Source organism: Phyllostomus discolor, chromosome 9 (genome assembly GCF_004126475.2).
Source record: "Phyllostomus discolor isolate MPI-MPIP mPhyDis1 chromosome 9, mPhyDis1.pri.v3, whole genome shotgun sequence".
NCBI classification, from domain to species: domain Eukaryota; kingdom Metazoa; phylum Chordata; class Mammalia; order Chiroptera; family Phyllostomidae; genus Phyllostomus; species Phyllostomus discolor.
This window is the reverse complement of record NC_040911.2, coordinates 4,598,332-4,616,047: the sequence shown is the minus strand read 5'-3', so window position 1 is coordinate 4,616,047 and position 17,716 is coordinate 4,598,332. Positions and strand designations below refer to the sequence as shown.

Below are 17,716 nucleotides of genomic sequence, written 5' to 3'. Positions count from 1 at the left end.
CGCTAATGCTTCTACTTCTTGGGCAGATGCTAATATGAGTTTCCCAGACCAGCAGTTCTCCAAGTGAGGCCCCCTTTGTGGCAGCTGCTATGCCCCCTGGGAACAAGTGGAAATGTATTCAACCCCAGCCTAGACCCCCCTGCAATGTCAAAGACGGGAGTGGTTTAAACCAGCCCTTTAGGTCATTTGGAGGCACCATAAAACCTGAACATGGGTTCCCTAGGTGGTAAAAACCAGTGTAGTTCATAAATAAGAAAGTGACATGGTTAGAGAAAATGTTTAAAACAGGTGCCTGATACACTTATTTCGCAAAAATAAATGAAAGTCATTGTATTTATTTAAAATAGAAGTCATTTTAGTGGAGCCAATTTTAACTATGCCGTATTGAAATGGTTTTTCCAATGGAAAGCATAGCAAATTGGAGAAAAACAGCATGATTTACATTCCTAGGGGCCTAGATTAGTCATTCAGAGCCAGCGAGGAAACCTTCCTTCCACTACGATGGACCACGAGCAAGTGTCATTTACCAGATAATTGATGCTTTGCTCTCATCTCTGCATGCCCAGTTTTCTGCCGGATGACATCAGTCTCGGTTTTAACTGACTCTCAAATCCTTGGAAATTAGTTGTTAGGGGAAGACAGATTTGAATATTTAAAATCGAAAATAAAATTTTTTAGGATCATTTCTTCATAAGATGCAAGCAGTAGCGTTAACAGGAAGATTGGGGGCACACTGAACCACAACAGGAAGGGGTTCAGTTAAGTTGCTAGGCAACTACGTGCATGAGGACCGGGAAATCTGAAGGCAGGCGAGGCAGAGGGGCCACCACAGGTCCGTCCCACCTGCGTTATGCGGTCTGGAGCTGGCTTCGGAAGAACTCCTCTGGGCCCATTCCATCACTCTGTATTTGCTTGTAAATACCTAGAGCCCTCGATCATGTGAGTCTCACTAAATTCACTTGCGTACTATTCCCCAGCTTCCTCCTGTGTCCGCCTCGGTGACTGCACTCTTTCCCTCTTCGCTGTTGCTGGGGTTGATCTGCTCGCCCTGGCGCTCACGGCTATTTCCATGAACATGTGCTCCTTGCAGGCCTCTGACGATGATACTTGATGTTTCTTGTGCCCTCCCCACAAAGGACATCCAATATCCGGATTATATTTTTACATCTGTTTTCTTTTTTCGAATATCAAACTGTGGGTATGAATATCAAGGGCCAATGTGGCCATAAGCAATAGTAAAATTGCTGAACGATGTTCATTTATTTCAATATTTTGGAAGAAGTGTTGATGATTCTTGGGTTGCTGTCGTCAGACCCTGGAGTTGGTGGAAAGGAAGGAATTCAGAGAAATGTTTTACTTTCTACGTTTATAGCAATATTTTCGATATACGCAGCAGATGCCGCTGACATGACATTAGTCCCAGATGTAAAAGGTGAACTTCATGCACAGGGTCTGAACCAAGGAAAAGAAGACTGCACCCGAGGCATCATCTGTATTCCTGAGTCACTCTGTTTGGCCCAAGTTTCATTTACACTCTTATAGGAGATCATGCCCCTTGGATTTACTCCTGGCAACCCCACTGGTGTGGGATCCGTGGTGGCAATGTGAATGATGTGTGTATTTAATGCTCAATGTTGATACTGTACTTGGTTGCCCATAAGGATTTTAGAATTTACAGACTATATATGTGTGCCTTTTGTTGCAGATAATTAACAGGGCGGTGTTCTTTCTTCATTTTTCAGCTATGGAATTGACCTCATTTTGTCTTTAGGAAGTGAATGTGAAATGATATACAAATGAGTTTTATAGGTCAATAACCTAAGTAAAACATTGGATCGTTAGATTATTGTAGTCAAAAATATCTAGACACTTGATTATAAATAGTGTTCACATGGTTACTAAATTCCAAGCTGTTACAGTTCAATTAAATTTAACCCATTTGGAATCTGATTTTTTTTTGCATCAACAAATCTTTATTCAGCAAAACACCTGTCCCAGAAAAGATTCTTTCTGTTGCCCAGACAGTGCCAGCTCAGCACAGGCAAACAGCCAGTGTTGACGAGGGAGGCATTCTAAAGGATGATAGCCCGTCCCTAGCGCATCAACCCTTTACCAACTGCAGCTGCACCATCGTGCCTTTCGGAGTCATCCACGCAACAGCAGCACCTATAATGCACTCCTCACAGTTAAATTCAACCTCACCAAGATTTCTCTGCCAGTAACTCTCAAAATTTTTCTTATCATGACTCATTATTTGTTTATAATTCCTGAAATCTAGTGACTCATATTTATTACGGTGATGTTTATTTCATTCATACAGTTAACCAGTATTTACTGATCACTCACTTTAGACCAAGACTAGGGTGCTAGGGTGCTCATAGAGCACTTTGTAGGTCACCCCGAGGTCCTTACTTCCTAGAACTTACAAACTAACCTCACTTTTCAAAATAAAGTGCATGTAATGCATTTAAAGGGGGGTCAGGGGCTGCAGAATTTTGTGATAGCCTTTAAGATACACAAAAAGTTAGTAAACTAGGTTTAGAGTGAATGCCTGATGGTCAGATTTTCAACTACAAAGTATTCATGAACGAAAGCGGTTGTATGTTTTCATTTTTGCTTACCAAGCCAACCTCTGAAGTTCCGCAGTAGGCAGGAATGAATGCCTGCCATATCATACACTGAGATGGACAATGGATACAAGGTACTTTGAGAGTCCGTCTGAGTGCGCATGGAGCACTTCGTGCCACAAAGGTGAAAAGGAGCAAATTCTTGCATAAATTAAAGGAGACACTCCTCTCAGGAATTGTGTCTATGGCATCCACTTAACATACGTGAAGAAGACGTCGGTATGCGCCCTTTGGGCTAAAACCCACTTAGCTCTTTACCGCTATGTCTCTGGCACGCGATGTAACCCTTTAATGCCCTCCATAGAGAATGCAGGCAACAAAACGTTGTAGAGTGAGTGAGTTAATTCATGACTAAGAGTACTTTCATTAACTCCTTCTTTGACATGCTGCAGGGGAAGAAAGCGGTGTTTCCCAGTGTACACTGGTGTCCGCAGGGGCACAGAACTGCTCTGAGGACAAGGTAACCTGGTGCCGCGTGGTCACGCCTCCTCTCTCCGTTCTTTGCTTCCTTGCAGAGCGGTTCAACGTCTATCTGATGCCCACACCGAATCTGGATATTTATGGCGAATGCACAATGCAGATCACTCATGAAAATATCTATCTCTGGGATATCCACAATGCCAAGGTCAAACTGGTGATGTGGCCTCTCAGCTCACTGAGGAGATATGGGCGGGACTCGACGTGGTTCACCTTTGAGTCAGGAAGGTAAGTGCTGAGTGCTGAGACCAAAGGCAGGAGGTATGTGTCAGGCAGACTCCTGAAGGAAAGGCTCCATCCACCAGTGTCCAGGGTGACTGTTGTTTGTATAAAATGTACAATTCACCCGATACATAAAGATTCTAGTTTAGAATTAAAAAATTGTGTCAATTCTACGGTTAGGGAATTACCCCATTCAAAGTAATTTCAGTCTCTTAGGCTCACATCAAACTAGTTTCATAATTATTTAAATCAATGTAGTTTGTGATACTATTAAAAGTGTAATACTTAAAGTATTACATTTTAGTACATTTTTAGTACACTAAAACTCCCATAAAATTCAGCATGTCCTTACCAGCATTGTTTTGTGAGTGTTTTATATGCAGACAGCCTTGAAAGAAGTTTTACAGAGAATTGCTTAAATATTACTTTTTGGATTTGAAATAAGTTAATGAACATCCATTTATCCAGGTGTTTATGTGAATACCATGACTAACTATAAATATTAATTCAGAATAACTGAACACGTGTTGGAAAATCCATAGTTTATGGCTTGGCAACTCAGACGTTAAACTTGGTATATCAAGGTGAATACGTTGGTTTCCTGATGATGGCACACGGTTGGAATCCGTAAATGTCTGGAATGAATGCTTGCTTCACCATCATTATTCACAGACACGGTTCAAACAGGAGCGTCAACCAACTAGCTCAGTGTCTCTATGCCCTGACGCCTGTGTGACGTTGTGGTCCCGCATCCCGGACAAGATCTAGGTTTGGGGATTCTACATGAGAGATGTTTAATGTATCCGTATTCACACTGGAGGTGTGATCGATCACATTCCGATCATGAATCTGTGGCGCCGTACGGTAATTACAGTGAAGTTTTGTTGCACTTGATATAGCAATTTAATTTCACAAGTTTCCTTCTTACACAACTCTAAGTACTTAGTCAGAGTCAGGTTCTAATAATAAGCCATCTAGGGTAGACCAGATGTCTTCTAATATCTTAAGGGAAAACGAAAAAGCTTGAGCAGAAGTCATTATACGAGCCTGGAGCCTTTTTGCACTAAGGTAGCATTAAAGTCTCTACCACACTGATTTCTCTAAAACCTCCAATCCTGTGTTTACTTAGTGGCGAGGAGTTCACCCAGCTGTCTAGCTATATCTGCCTAGGTATCCACAGTGGAAGTGTAATCACATTCTAGATAAGTATTAGGAGATAAAAATTCTCCTAAGAAAATGAAAAATTTTATACCTGCACACTATTTTAAAAATTGCATAGCTATGAAAATTATAGTTTTGCAGGTTAGAGTTTCACTGACTCTTAAATTTATGATACATTATTTTTGCAGGCCTTAAAAGTTAATGTATGTATATATAAAAAGGGAGAGTGTATTTTTCATCATTTAGCAACACTACCCCCAGGGTGCCCTTGCCTGGATCTTTCTCCTGGGTTCTCCTATTTTCCTGTTTTATGTGGAACACTTCAACTACCTTGTCTGCTTCCTCATTTCAGTAGACTCCTCAGGGTTTTCAAAAGCAAGTAGTTATTTTTTAGAGTGGTTATGCAGAAATTTCACTCCATGTTTACCTGTGTGCATCCGTTTTTACCTTGTTCCTTAAAACTTTCTAGGGGGAACATACTGGGTGCTCATAGGTTTTTAAATTGATTTTCTCAAAACATCAAATTACTTGATGTGCAGTCTGGCTTATCTGACATTCAATATTAACTTTTTTCTGATCTTGCTGATTTTTAATAATTTTAAGATACATGAAAAAATATAAATATATCAGTATGACTGATATACTGGTCCTCAAGGTTTTCGTGTTTGGTTTTTATTTTTGCTTATTTTTTTGGGGGGGGGGGTTGGTTTAGAAGGCAATACTTCATTTATTTGTGGAAAAAAAAACTCTTAAAGATCAAATATCTCAATGTCTAGAAATTATGTCGATACTCATAATCCTGTGGGCCCTGGGAATTAGGAAACACTAGATTTACATCAGAGCTCTGTCACTTGTTAGTGTTTAGCTTGTGCCATTTGGCCACTCTGGCTTTCAGTTCTTTTGTTTCCATCGGGAGAATTCTAATCTCTGCTCCCTAGATGTGTGCGGAGAAGTTGAGTGACTTTGTGAATATAAAGAAGCACATGTGGTATTGTCACAGGGTGGCCACTGAGGAATTACCATTACCTACTCTTCATCAGAATTCATAGAATTTGCCATTTTCTAGTTTCTGAATGAAGCTTGTCCTTAGTTAGGGAGAGCTCTCTCTGTTAAGAGCTCTGCTGAGATATAGCCTTAGCCAAAAACACGGGAAATGTGACGAGAAAGAAACCAAGCAAAAAGCTTGGGAGAATCTTGCGTTCTGATGCTGGATAGATCATTATAAACTCAACATCTGGAGTCAGAAGTTGGTGTCTCCCATCATGAGGCAGGAGCTGGAGGCCAGGGGAGAATGGAAAGGTACAAGAAGACATTGGAGCACAAACAAGGTGGGGGGCGGGGAACAAGTAGCTGTCCTTATACTAACTGGTGCTTGGAACAAGATTTATGAGTCAGTAGCCTATTTTTGAAGAATCAGCAGATACACCAGAACTCTCTAATTTACCATGTGTAATTCTTTGGAATGAGATTACACTCAATATTATTGCCTGTGGAAAAATCAGAGTGTATAGCAACGACAATCAAACTTCTTTAATGTTAAAATATTAAGGGGAAAATATAAAGTAATCTCAACCAAAAGCTACTAAAACTTAGAAGGGAATTTAGCAAGATTTCAGCATATAAGATCAATATACAAAAATCAATTTATCTTATATATGATCTATGAGTAATTGGAAGGGAAAAAATCTTAAATACCTCTTATAATGTCATCAAAATATGAAATATATATAGGTGATTTAAGAAAAAAAGTGATAGAGCTGTCCATTGAAAACTATAAAATGACTGAGAAATTGAAGAAGACCAAACTAAACGGAGATGTGGGCCATCTTCATGAATTTGAAGACACCATATTGTTAAGATGAAAATCATCTCCAAATCAATTTACAGACTCAGTATATTCACAATAACAAATTCCAGCTGCCTTTTCTGAAGCAAAGGACAAGTTGAGTCTAAAATGTATGTAAAATTGCAAAAAAACCTAGAATAGCTAAAGCAATTTGGAGAAGAACATATCTGATGGATTTCCACTGCCCGATTTTCAGATTCGCTGTAAAGCTGCAATAATCCAGACAGTATGGCATTGACATCAGGGTAGACCTAACAATCAATGGGAAAGAGTGAAGACCTCAGACACAGACATCTGCATATAGAGCCAATTTAAATTTAAAAATATGCTGAGGATACTCAGTATGGAAAAGAAACAGCAGTGCTGGACCGACTGGATACCTGCAAGGGAGAAAAACGAGCTTCAGCTCTTATCTCACTGTATGTACTAGATTGTGTCCGCCCCCCAAATTCATACGTTGAATCTCTAGCCCTGGATATGATGGTGTTTCATGATGGGGCCTTTGGAAGATGATTCAGTTTAAATGAGGTCATAAAGGTAGGACCTTCGTGATGGGATTAATGACCTTAGAAGAAAAGACACAGCAGAAAGCTGTCCTCTCTCTCTCTCCTGCCATGTGAGGACACAGGGAGAAGGTGAATATCTCTTGGACAAGCCAGGAGGAGAGTGTGCACCGGAAACTGACTCACCTGGCACCTTGATCTTGGAATGCTACCTTCCAGAATTGTGAGCAAACAAATTTCTGTTCTTTAAGCCATCCTGTGTATGGTATTTTGTTACGGCAGCTAAAGCTGACTGATACACTTCACCACACACCCCAAAATAATTTCAAGTGGGTATAGATCTCAATACATAAGCTGGAATTATAAAACTTAGAGAAGAAAACAAACAAAAATATTTGTAACCTTGAAACAAACAATGATTTCTCCAGTGCTGCACCAAAAACATGATCTATAGAAAAAAATATTGAGAAGGTGGGCTTCACCAAAACAAACAACTTCTGCCCTCAAAAGCCACCCTAAAGAAAATACAAAAGCACAAGCATAAAAAGGGGGAAAACTCACAAAACATGTATCTAATGAATAACTAATGTTCATCATCCTTGAGGAACTCTTACAACACAAAATAAGACAACCTTGTAATTAAAAAGGTAAAACAATTTGGACAGGTCACAAAAGAAGATATACTGATAGACGATACGTCCAAGAAAAGATGCTCATCTTCATTAGTCACAAGGAACTACAGATTAAAACCACAAAGAGACACCAGGCCCTCTTCTCCCCTACAAAACAACAGCAACAAAACACCTGAGAATGTCCGGTGGAAATGAAGTAACCCTGACCCTCTCTCACAGCTGATGTGAATGAAAATGGAATACCACTTCCATTAATAGTTTAGTGTTTTTTTACATGTACCATATGACAAAGCACTGTTACTCCTAGATATTTACCCACCAACCATTCAAAAACGACATATAAATACTGGTGCCTGAAGGGTCAAAACAGCTGTACTTGTAACAGTCAGAAACTGGAGGCGATCCAAATGGCCATCAATACGAGGGTCGATAGACAGATTAGGATACAGTTATACCACGAAATAGGGTACCTACCAATGACACACAACGTGGATGAATCTCAAACACATTATTCTAAGCAGTATGCATGATTCCCTTGGCAGATAATTATACAACAGCACAGCTGATGTGTAGTGACAACAAGCAGACCTGTGGTTGCCTGCATTTGGGGGTTGGAAGGGACAGACTGCAAAAGGGCAAACGTGAAATTTGGGAGGGGATGAGAAATGCCCTGTGTCCTGACATGTGTCAAAACAAACCATGGAACCATTGACTAAATACTGGTTTTATTATATGCAAATTATACCCCAATGCTTTGAAAATTTAAAAAAAATTGTGGGGTAAAGAAAGGAGAGGCTCTGCTATCCCTGTATATTTTTTCACGCTATTTGGACGTTTGAGAATGATCACTTGACACTTCCATAATAAAACGCTTCCCCGGGGAGAAGGCAGAGCCGTGAGCTGTCTGTGGGTGGGCGGAGGGGTCTTGAAGCAGTGAGATGCAACCAGGCCTTTATTCCTGGGTACAGTAAGGTCTGAAGTCTGTTTTTATAGGCAGGGCAGGCTTTGAACTTTAATTGTTTTCTTTGGAAATATCCATTTATGTTGGTACTGAGATGTTTTTAATACCTTGCACTGTCTGATTACAAACTTCATACAGACTTTTGAGGGAGAAGTTGTAAAGAAAAGCTTAAAATCACTCAATTCTCCATTTTGACACAACTACTTTTAATATTTTCATGTAATCTTTCCAATATATTTTTAAATCAATATAATGAAAGGTATCCTATAATTCCACTTAATACTATATTGAGAAGTAGTCTCCAAGTCCTTTAAAATCCAGCTTCTCATAGCTGTATGGTACCTGAGCATATGGCCACACCATCATTAATTGAACATTAAGATGTTTCCAGATTTAACTATTAATAAATAAAGCCACACCGACCATCTGTGAAAAGATGTGCAACACTCTGATCCTTTTCTTAGCACGGGCTTTTTAATGAAGAACCACTGGGTCAAAGGATGTGACCATTTCCAAGGTTCTTCACAAAAGAGTAAATTGCTTTCAAGGAAACTGCTGTCCGTCCACACATCCACTAACGTGCAAAGCATGCCCCTCCTGACCCCATAGCCACAGACATTAAAGTGATGATTTAAGATGTTTCTGTTTTGATAGATGGCTTTGATAGTTTATTTTTTTTCTTTTGTTTGTTTCCTTTTCTTTGTGATTGGAGGCTTGTCCTTGTGTATGCTGTTCACTTGCAATTTTTCCTTCACTGAATTTTGGGTGTTCTCTATCCATTAATAATTGGGATAGTGGTCATTTTTTGTGCATCTATTTTATAAATCCCAGACCAGCTCACTCTGGTTAAAGAGAGTTAAGGGCAGAAGGGTTCACTCATGCATCTTTCACAGACATAAAAGCTCTTTGCACAGGTATGTCATTAAGTAGCAATTGTTAGCCATTTCTTCATATTTACTGCATGTACTGGAAAGTAATAAAATTGGATATATCAAAATATGTTATTTCACTGATAGGTTTTTTAACTGCATTGTTAAATTCTACTATAACACTAAAATATAAATATGAACAGTAGGTCTAGATCTAGATCATTCTTTCCGGACAAACACACCTCACACATCCTCATAACTGCAACCACACACCACTGTAAGCCTCAGTGAGTCCATACGGAGTGGGAGGATCAAGGAGAATAAGAACCAGGAATCTCGTGGGGGGGGTCTCCCTCCAAGGGGCATGGCACTGGGGGGATGAATTCTCAGTCCCACGCTAGTTTAGAGCAACCGCTCTTTTACTAGAATGATGGTACGTTTGCATTTTAAGAGCATGAAACAACCAATTTGCCATGCAAGCTTACTTTCCAAAAAAGTCAAAACAGATATACATACCTGCAGAGGAAATCTAGGATTCGTGATTATGTGCCATTTTATCCTGTGAAAGACAAAATGACTTTTTAACTGCTGAAGCAGCATTCTCAGTTCATGTCATCTCTTAGACAAGGTAAGCAAAAATCAGGATGAGTTCAAATACCTGTGTAACAGAATGCATGTGAGCCCAAAATCCTTTTCATAAAATTATTGTTCAACTAGCCCTGGCTGGCGTAGCTCAGTGGATTGAGCTCGGGCTGCGAACCAAAGTGACGCAGGTTGGATTCCCAGTCAGGGCACATGCCTGGGTTGCAGGCCATGACCCCCAGCAACCACACATTGATGTTTCTTTCTCTATCTCCCTCCCTTCCCTCTCTAAAAATAAATAAATAAAATCTTTTTTAAAAAAAATTATTATTCAACATATAACTCCCCTATTCAGCACAAAGCTTTATATAACAAAACTGGTGCTTAAAATATATATATCTTACTAACTTTGGTGATATCGTGTCTTCTTGGAAGGCTGGAAAAAGTCTGGTTACAGATGTTTACCAGCCGGAAATGTAAAAGAGGGCTGAAATGTTACAGTACGGTTTCTGTAGGATAATGGTTAATGAATGCGGCCACGTGTGCTGTCATCAAGGATTCCATGATGTCACAGGTCGGCTTCGTTTCTCCCTACACCTGTTTTGTTCACAGATACAGAGAGACGTTCTTTCTCCTCTAATGCATGACCAGTTAGTTAAAATGAAATGTGAAGGAGAAAGTTCTGAAATGTGATATCAGAGCATATAGTTTTAAAAAAGACAAATTGGACTGGATCCAAATGGGAAAGTTCTCTCTGCAAAAGACATTTTTAAGGGAGTGAAGAGACAGACACAGATCTGGAGAGAATATTTGGGAGTCACATATTTGACTAAGCATTTGCACTCCAAATATATCAAGAACTTCAAAACTCAAAAATAAAAAAATTGCAATCTAGTTTTAAACATAGGCAAGAGACTTGAGCACCTTACCAAAATGATATATGATTAACCATTAACCACAGTAAAAGATGTCAACCCTCATTAGTCATTAGGGAAATGTAAGTTAAAACCGCAATGACATACAACTAGGTACCCATTAGAATGGCGAAAATTGAGAAGGACAGTCTGACAATACCAAGTACTGACAAGGATGTATGGCATAGGGAGCTCTCCTATAATTTTGGTGGGATAGCCATCCTGGAATGCGATGCTAGCATTTTTTAAATAAACATAAATATATACTTGACATATAATCCAGCAATTCTGCTCCTAGGTATCTGGTCAACAAAAATAAAAAATATATGTTCGTTTAAAAAAACCTTTTACATGAATGTGTATACTAATTTTATCATCGTGGCCAAAAACTAGACACACCAGAGGTCCTTCACGGAGCGGATAAGCTGGCCGGGCTAAGTTCGTAAACAGAGAGCCGTTCAGCCGGGACAGGAACGAGTGACCGGTAGACACCATGGGATGGATGTATTGCAGGTGCACTGTTCTGCGTGAAAGAAGCCAGACCCAGGCGGGCAGACTCTCTGACCCCAATGACATTCGATTCTGGAGAAAGTCAATAGAGAAAGGAGGCCAACAATTGCCTGAGGGTGAGGTATGGAGAGGGAGTGACTGTAAAACCACAACATACGGGAAATGCAGAGGGTAATGGAACTCTGTTTTATCTTGATTTTATGGTGGTGGATATGGAATTCTACACGTTTGTCATAACCCAGTGAACTCTATAGGGCAAAGAGTGGAGATTACTATATGTAAAATCTTTAAATTAAAAATACATTTTAAAAAAGGAAAGAGTTTTATACATATGGTTAATTGGTTTTTGACAAGGATGCCGAGACCATTTGATGGGAAAAACACAGTCCTTTCAAGAAAAATGGTGCTGGAAAACTACATCTTCACACAAAAGAAGGAAGTTGGCCCCTTAAATATCACCATCTGCAAAAATTAACTCAAAAGGGATGAAAGACCTAAAAGTAACAGCTACAAGTATAAAATTCTTACAAGCAATGGAATACAAGCCCCACAACTTGGGATCTGTCAGCAATTTCCTGGATATGACAACAAAGGCACAGGCGACAACAGAAAAAGTGGACAAAGTGAACTTAATGAAAACATAAAGAATTTGTGCATCACACAGCAATAGCAGCAGAGTAAAAAGGCAACGCACAGAATGGGAGAAAATATTTACAAATTGTATATCAATAAGGGATTAATATTCAGGATATATAGACAATTTCTTAGACTTAACAACCAAAAAACAAATAGCCCAATTAAAAAAACGAGCAAAGGACTTGAGTCGACATTTCCCCAAAGATCCACACGGTCAATAAGCACACAAAAAGGTACTCACTGTCACTAATCCTTCAGGAGATGCTAACCAAAACTGCAGTGAGCCCTCCTCACGCCCATGAGAGGGCTACTATCAAACAAACAAACAAACAAACAAACAAACAGAAAATGGTCAGTGGTGGCGAGGAGGTGGAGAAATTGGAATGCCGCGCACTCGTGGGGGGAAGGCAAAGCAGTGGGGCCCTGTGGAAAAGAGTATAGTGGTTTTTTTCATCAACAACAGAGAACATGCAAGCAAAAAGGAAAGGGATCTGGAACATTCAAAATCCTGCAAAATTGGATAAGATAAATATGTTGACTTACCAAAGTGCAGGAGAAAAAAATAAGAAAATCTTTAAGTGACAAGAGCGAGTTAAACCAGCTTCAAGGGAAAAGGTAGGTTAGGTGTCCTTTTGACTGATTCAAGTATGAGAAGGTATAGAAAGCAGTTTAAGGGTATGATGCCTGGTGTAATCTGTTAATCAGATAAAAATGACCCAGGGTAAAGAATCGAGTGTGCTCCTACAGAACACGATAAGGTCATGATAGCAACTTTAAATCAAAAGAAAGAGTTTTAGGGAAGAAAAAAAATATTACGGCAAATCTTCAGAGTGTGTATTCAAAAACACTCCAGAAAGACCATGTTGCTTTTGGTTCATGTGCTCAACTGGAAATAAATATACTAACACCTAATAGCACTTTGACAGACTTTTACAGGGGGCAAAACCAAAACCAAAACAAAACATAAGCCCTAAAATGTTTATGACGTTTTAAGACTTGATAATACTCAGATCCCTCACTTAAACTTTGCAGGGCAGAGACGTGTGCTAAGCCCCAAGGGGAATATTTTCCCACTGTCCACTTCACACATGGCCACGGAGGAGAAGGGTAAAGGAGAATCTTCCTAGAGGGCCAGAGAGCAGAGCCCAGGAGGATAAGGAGCAAGTCAGTTCCTCCCCAAGGGCTAACAGAGGTCCAGGGTCCATGTTAACCAGCAGGGCAAAGGCCCTCAGGCTCTCTGGCAAACCGCATTCCGAAATTAGCAGGACCAGTCCTGCCTGCCATGTCTCCTATCCCTCCTTTGCTTGCAGGGGAGTGTTTGCTTTGGTAGTAGGCTTTCTGCTCCTCTTCAACCACTCCCCATTGGGTCAGGGCCGGTAGAGACAGAAAACTTTCCTTTAGATCATTCCTTTGGAACCAAGAGGAGTCACGCCTGGGCTGATAAAGACACTACTGCACATCGCCGAGATTCTGGACTTGGAGCTACTATCAACGGCTGCACAGATTGCTTTGGGGTTCGTCCCCTCTGGGAAGGACTCTGGTGTGCAGAAAGAGGGGAGAGAAGGGATCTTGGCTGACCAGGGCCATCACGGAGGCAGTCCCGCCTGCCAGAGAGCCCACCTACTGCCCCTTCCCTGATAGCTAGGACCACGTGAGAGACACTGCTGTGCCCTCGGGCTGCCCATGGAAGTAACGTGCGTTCCCTCCGAGCCAAAGAATTCCAACATCTTATCAAGTGGGGCTGCCCTAACAAAATGCTGCAGACTGGCCAGCTTCAGCAACAGACATTTAATGGTGCGCTGTCTCAGTTCTGGAGGCTTGGAAGTCCGAGATCAAGGTGCCAGCTGTAAAGGCTCCGTGTGAGGGCTCTTCTCCTGCCCTGCAGACAGCCGCCTTTCCACTGTGTCCTCACACGGGGGGAAAGAAAGGAGGAGAACTGAGCTTTCTGGCGTCTCTTCTCATAAGGTCCCTCATCCTAGTGGTTCAGAGCCCCACCTTTATGACCGCATTTAGCCTGATTACCTCCGGAAATGCCCTGTCTCCAAATGTAGCCACATCAGGGTTAGAGGCTTCAATATACACAAATGTTGGGGGGCGGTGCACAATTCAGTCCAGATCATGCCTGTCGGGGCCCTTCCCTGCCCTTTGCCTGCTATGGCAGCTGACATGGTCTGGTGTTGAGACATGGGAGACACAAGATTGTGGCAGCCTACGTTTCTGAATGTAGCTGTCCTGCTGATTAGCCCAGAATGACATCAGACACAGCTTCCGGGAGAAATAAACCTTTGTTCTGTTAAGCTGTTGAGAGTTAGATTAGCATTATTATTATTTTTTAAATTACATATGTAGCCTATAATACATAAGACCCTTCTGTGATTTCAGTACCCACTCGCTAAATGAATATCTCCCTATCATTGCACAATTCCTACGTTATGTTGTATTCCGTGGTTGATCTGTCTCTGGCCTCACTAAGGACAGGGACTGTGTTTTAGCCGTCTCCGTTTCTCTCGTTCTCATCGGAGAATTGGCAAATGGTTTCAAGCCTCCCGGAGAAGAAATGGAGTTTTTGATGTCACAAAAAATGTAAATGGAACTGTTCAGTTGGGTTTCAGCTGCATGTTACAGAGAATAAGAAAGCCCCTCTCCCTTAACAGCTTGCACGGGGGATGTCTGTGATGTTTACAAGTAACATATCGACATAAATGTTTTCTGTAATTCCAAAGAAGCAATGTTAAGACAAAGCCTTTCAGGAACTTGGTGCCTTTTTCCTGTGTTTAATTTGGTAAATGTCTTGCTACTATGATACTGGGACTAATATTTTTCCCCTAGGATAAAACATTAATTAAATGACTTAGGAAGCTGTTCTTATCAAGGAATGGAGGCTCTGATCTTAATTTTTGCTCCATTAACTTTAAAGTTCAATACATTTTTATTGAACCCACACATACTTCAGTGTGAATTGCTTTTCATTAATTGGTCTGTAGGGATCCCAATGACAGTTTGGCCTTCATTTTAGGTTTTTTTTTAATTCTCCTTCAAAAAGTTTCCAAACTTTAGTAATAGTCGTTGAATCAAGGAGTGATAGCCAGAATCAAAGAGACAAAAATCAGTGGGGAGAGATGTGAAGTTCTGGTTTATTTGCTATTTTTATTGTAATAAATACAATTTAGGTAACCCATCCCTTAGAGGGAAAACACTAGAATGAAAAGAAAAAAAAACAAACCTTTGTAGCTGGCCAAATTGGGCATTATGACATTATACATTTCGCACCTCGAGATCATGCAACATCACGGGTTTAGGCCAGACCATGAAATCGCAGGCAAACCATTCTGGGTTAAAAATCCCCTTGTGTGAGACACTTCCCTCCTCTGAGCATCCGTTTCCTCATCTGGAAACCGGAGGTTAATTTTGCCTGGTCTGCGGGGCTGGTTTAGAATTGAACGGGCTGATGCACACACGTAAGGACATGATCACAGTCCCTGGCAAGCAGTGAGCACGCAGCAAGCAAGAGCGGCTATGAATTAGACCCGGTGTGATCGTCTGGTTTCCTTTAAGGCTGTTTCTGAACTTAAAAGACAGCAGAGTTTTCTATTTTAAAGAGAAATCACCCATCAGGCCACATACGGGCTAATTAAGCAAGGGAGCCCAGGCTGACAAGGTCTCCAGCCGCGGGCATCGGCGCCCTGCGCGGTGAGGCAGAACTGTCCGTCAAACGCGCAGTTACCCACGGGCCTGAGCGACGGGAAACACAACGACACTGGCGTTTGGTTTTGCCCAGGCGGTGGATTCGTCCAACCCTGCAGTCTGTGAAATGAAGGGCTCTCTCTCTGGAGCTCCGTTTGAAAGACGCACACTCCATTGCTCTGTAAAGGGATTGTATTCGAAACGAGTCAAAGCAGGCTTTGAATCGGCCACGTTGGCATGGAACGGCCCCCACTGACCTTCTCCGGGCTTTCCCGTTACCTCTCCGGAGCCACGCTGCCTGGGCGCCGCAGCTCCGGGGCTACTGTGTTCGCATCATCGTGCTCCTGTTAAGGCCATGGGCGGGGCCTGACTCATTCACCATGCTAGAGAGCTAGATAGCAACACCATTCTGCTGGAATGAACTAATGTATTTGAAATAGAAAGCCTAATCAAGAGGAAAAGGGATGCTTTCACAACATTCTTCAGCAGCCGAGCCCCGGCTCCATTCAAATGGACTCATTTAGCTTTCCGCCCACCTTGCTTAGCAGGCTCCCAACGAATTTCTCCCTCCCGCGGTGGCCCGAGGGTGACCTAGACCCTCAGTGAGACCGTGCCTCCACGAGCTAGCTTCTTGCCTACCTGCCGGATTATTGAGGAATCATGAGGGGAAGCCCACTTGGTCCATGTAGTTCTGGAAAGCTCCAGCTTAAGGAGTAAATTGGAGAACTGTAGCTGAGAACAGCGCCCTACCAGGAGAACCACGGGGCATTTTAATACGCAGCTAACCTCAATTACAGTGATAAGCGACGAGCTATCGCTGCATCAAGATGAGGTTCTACCGGGGTGTTTCTCTGCTCTACTCTCTACACTGCGGAGATGGTGAAAACCTGAACTCAAAATAGCAGGGGTTCTATTTTGTTTTGAGCCTTTATTTGGGCAGGTTCCGCTGAGTCTCTATTCTAGGCACACTGATGTTTGTTTGCTTGCTTGTTTGTTTGTGTTTGGTATAGTCTACCTTAGAATGTCCCTATGTTGTTTCATTTAAAGAAGATTCTCAGGTTGTGCCTTCAGCAACAGGCTCTCTGCAGAGCTGACAAAAATGCCTTCCCTCTGGCTCCTCAGGGCTCCTGCCCCAGAACAGTGCCTTACATTCTGCTGCTCGTGCTAAGAATAACTTGTGAATTATTTCTAATTTCTAGATGGATACCAAGTGAGCAAAACTATCCACCCGTCCCTGGCTCCTGGGAACGTTGATGTGATTTTCTATCCCCTTATAATTTGGGGGTTTTTCCAGAATGTCATTTAAATGCATGTCTGGCTACTTCCATTTAGCATAATGCATTATCGAGTCTTCCGTGGTGTCTCATACAGAGGAGTTCATTTCTTTTTATGGTGCCATGAATACACCACCAATTCTTTACCCACTCGCCAGCTGAGAATTTTAAACATATTTTAGTTTCTTGCTTCACATAAACTCATAAGAGTTCTGGTTTTAAGGAAAATTCTCTTTCACTTTTTCTGTAGCCTGGAGAGATTGACTCAGTTTGTCCCATAAATTTCTGGATCTAATGTAGATTTGTTTCTGAATATTAATCCCTACACAATGTAATATTTCATCGTCAAAAGTTTTTGTATATTTAATACAAAGATGAATATATAAAAGTATTCATTGATTCATTGTCTCCTGTGAAAATATATTTCTCTGTGAGTAAAAACGTAAGCTTTGAGAAATAAAAAAATATTTTATAGAAGCAATAGAAAACATGGGAAATACATTTCATTTTGCAACTAGTAAGTATTGATAAACCAAAAAAAAGTTACTTAGAATACCTACATAATTGTTTTAATAGGTTTAATTATCATTCAGGTTTGGTAAGGTCAGCATATCAGGAGATTATGGCCTTTGAAAAGAGAGTTTGCTACTCACAGTCCCCAAGAGGAGGGGGCTGCTATGGCCCGGTAGTGGCAGAGGGGAGGGGGGCCCAGGGAAGCCCCCAGGCTAATGGGGGGACAGACAGGGAGCTGTGGGCGAGGGCCTGCCTCGTGGAACGGGTGAGACAGGGTAAGCGGGTTTGGGACTGGTTGGTCTGGA

General features: G+C 41.4%; 1 protein-coding gene across 1 annotated transcript in view; it reads left to right on the top strand.

Annotated features, from left to right (window-relative positions):
* The window catches only part of DOK6 (docking protein 6), a 248,658-nt gene that overhangs the window by 149,424 nt on the left and 81,518 nt on the right, over positions 1-17,716 (top strand). The window contains exon 5 of the mRNA XM_028524496.2: positions 3,143-3,332. Coding sequence (XP_028380297.1) covers positions 3,143-3,332 — 190 coding nt within the window. The remainder of the gene's footprint in view (positions 1-3,142; positions 3,333-17,716) is intronic.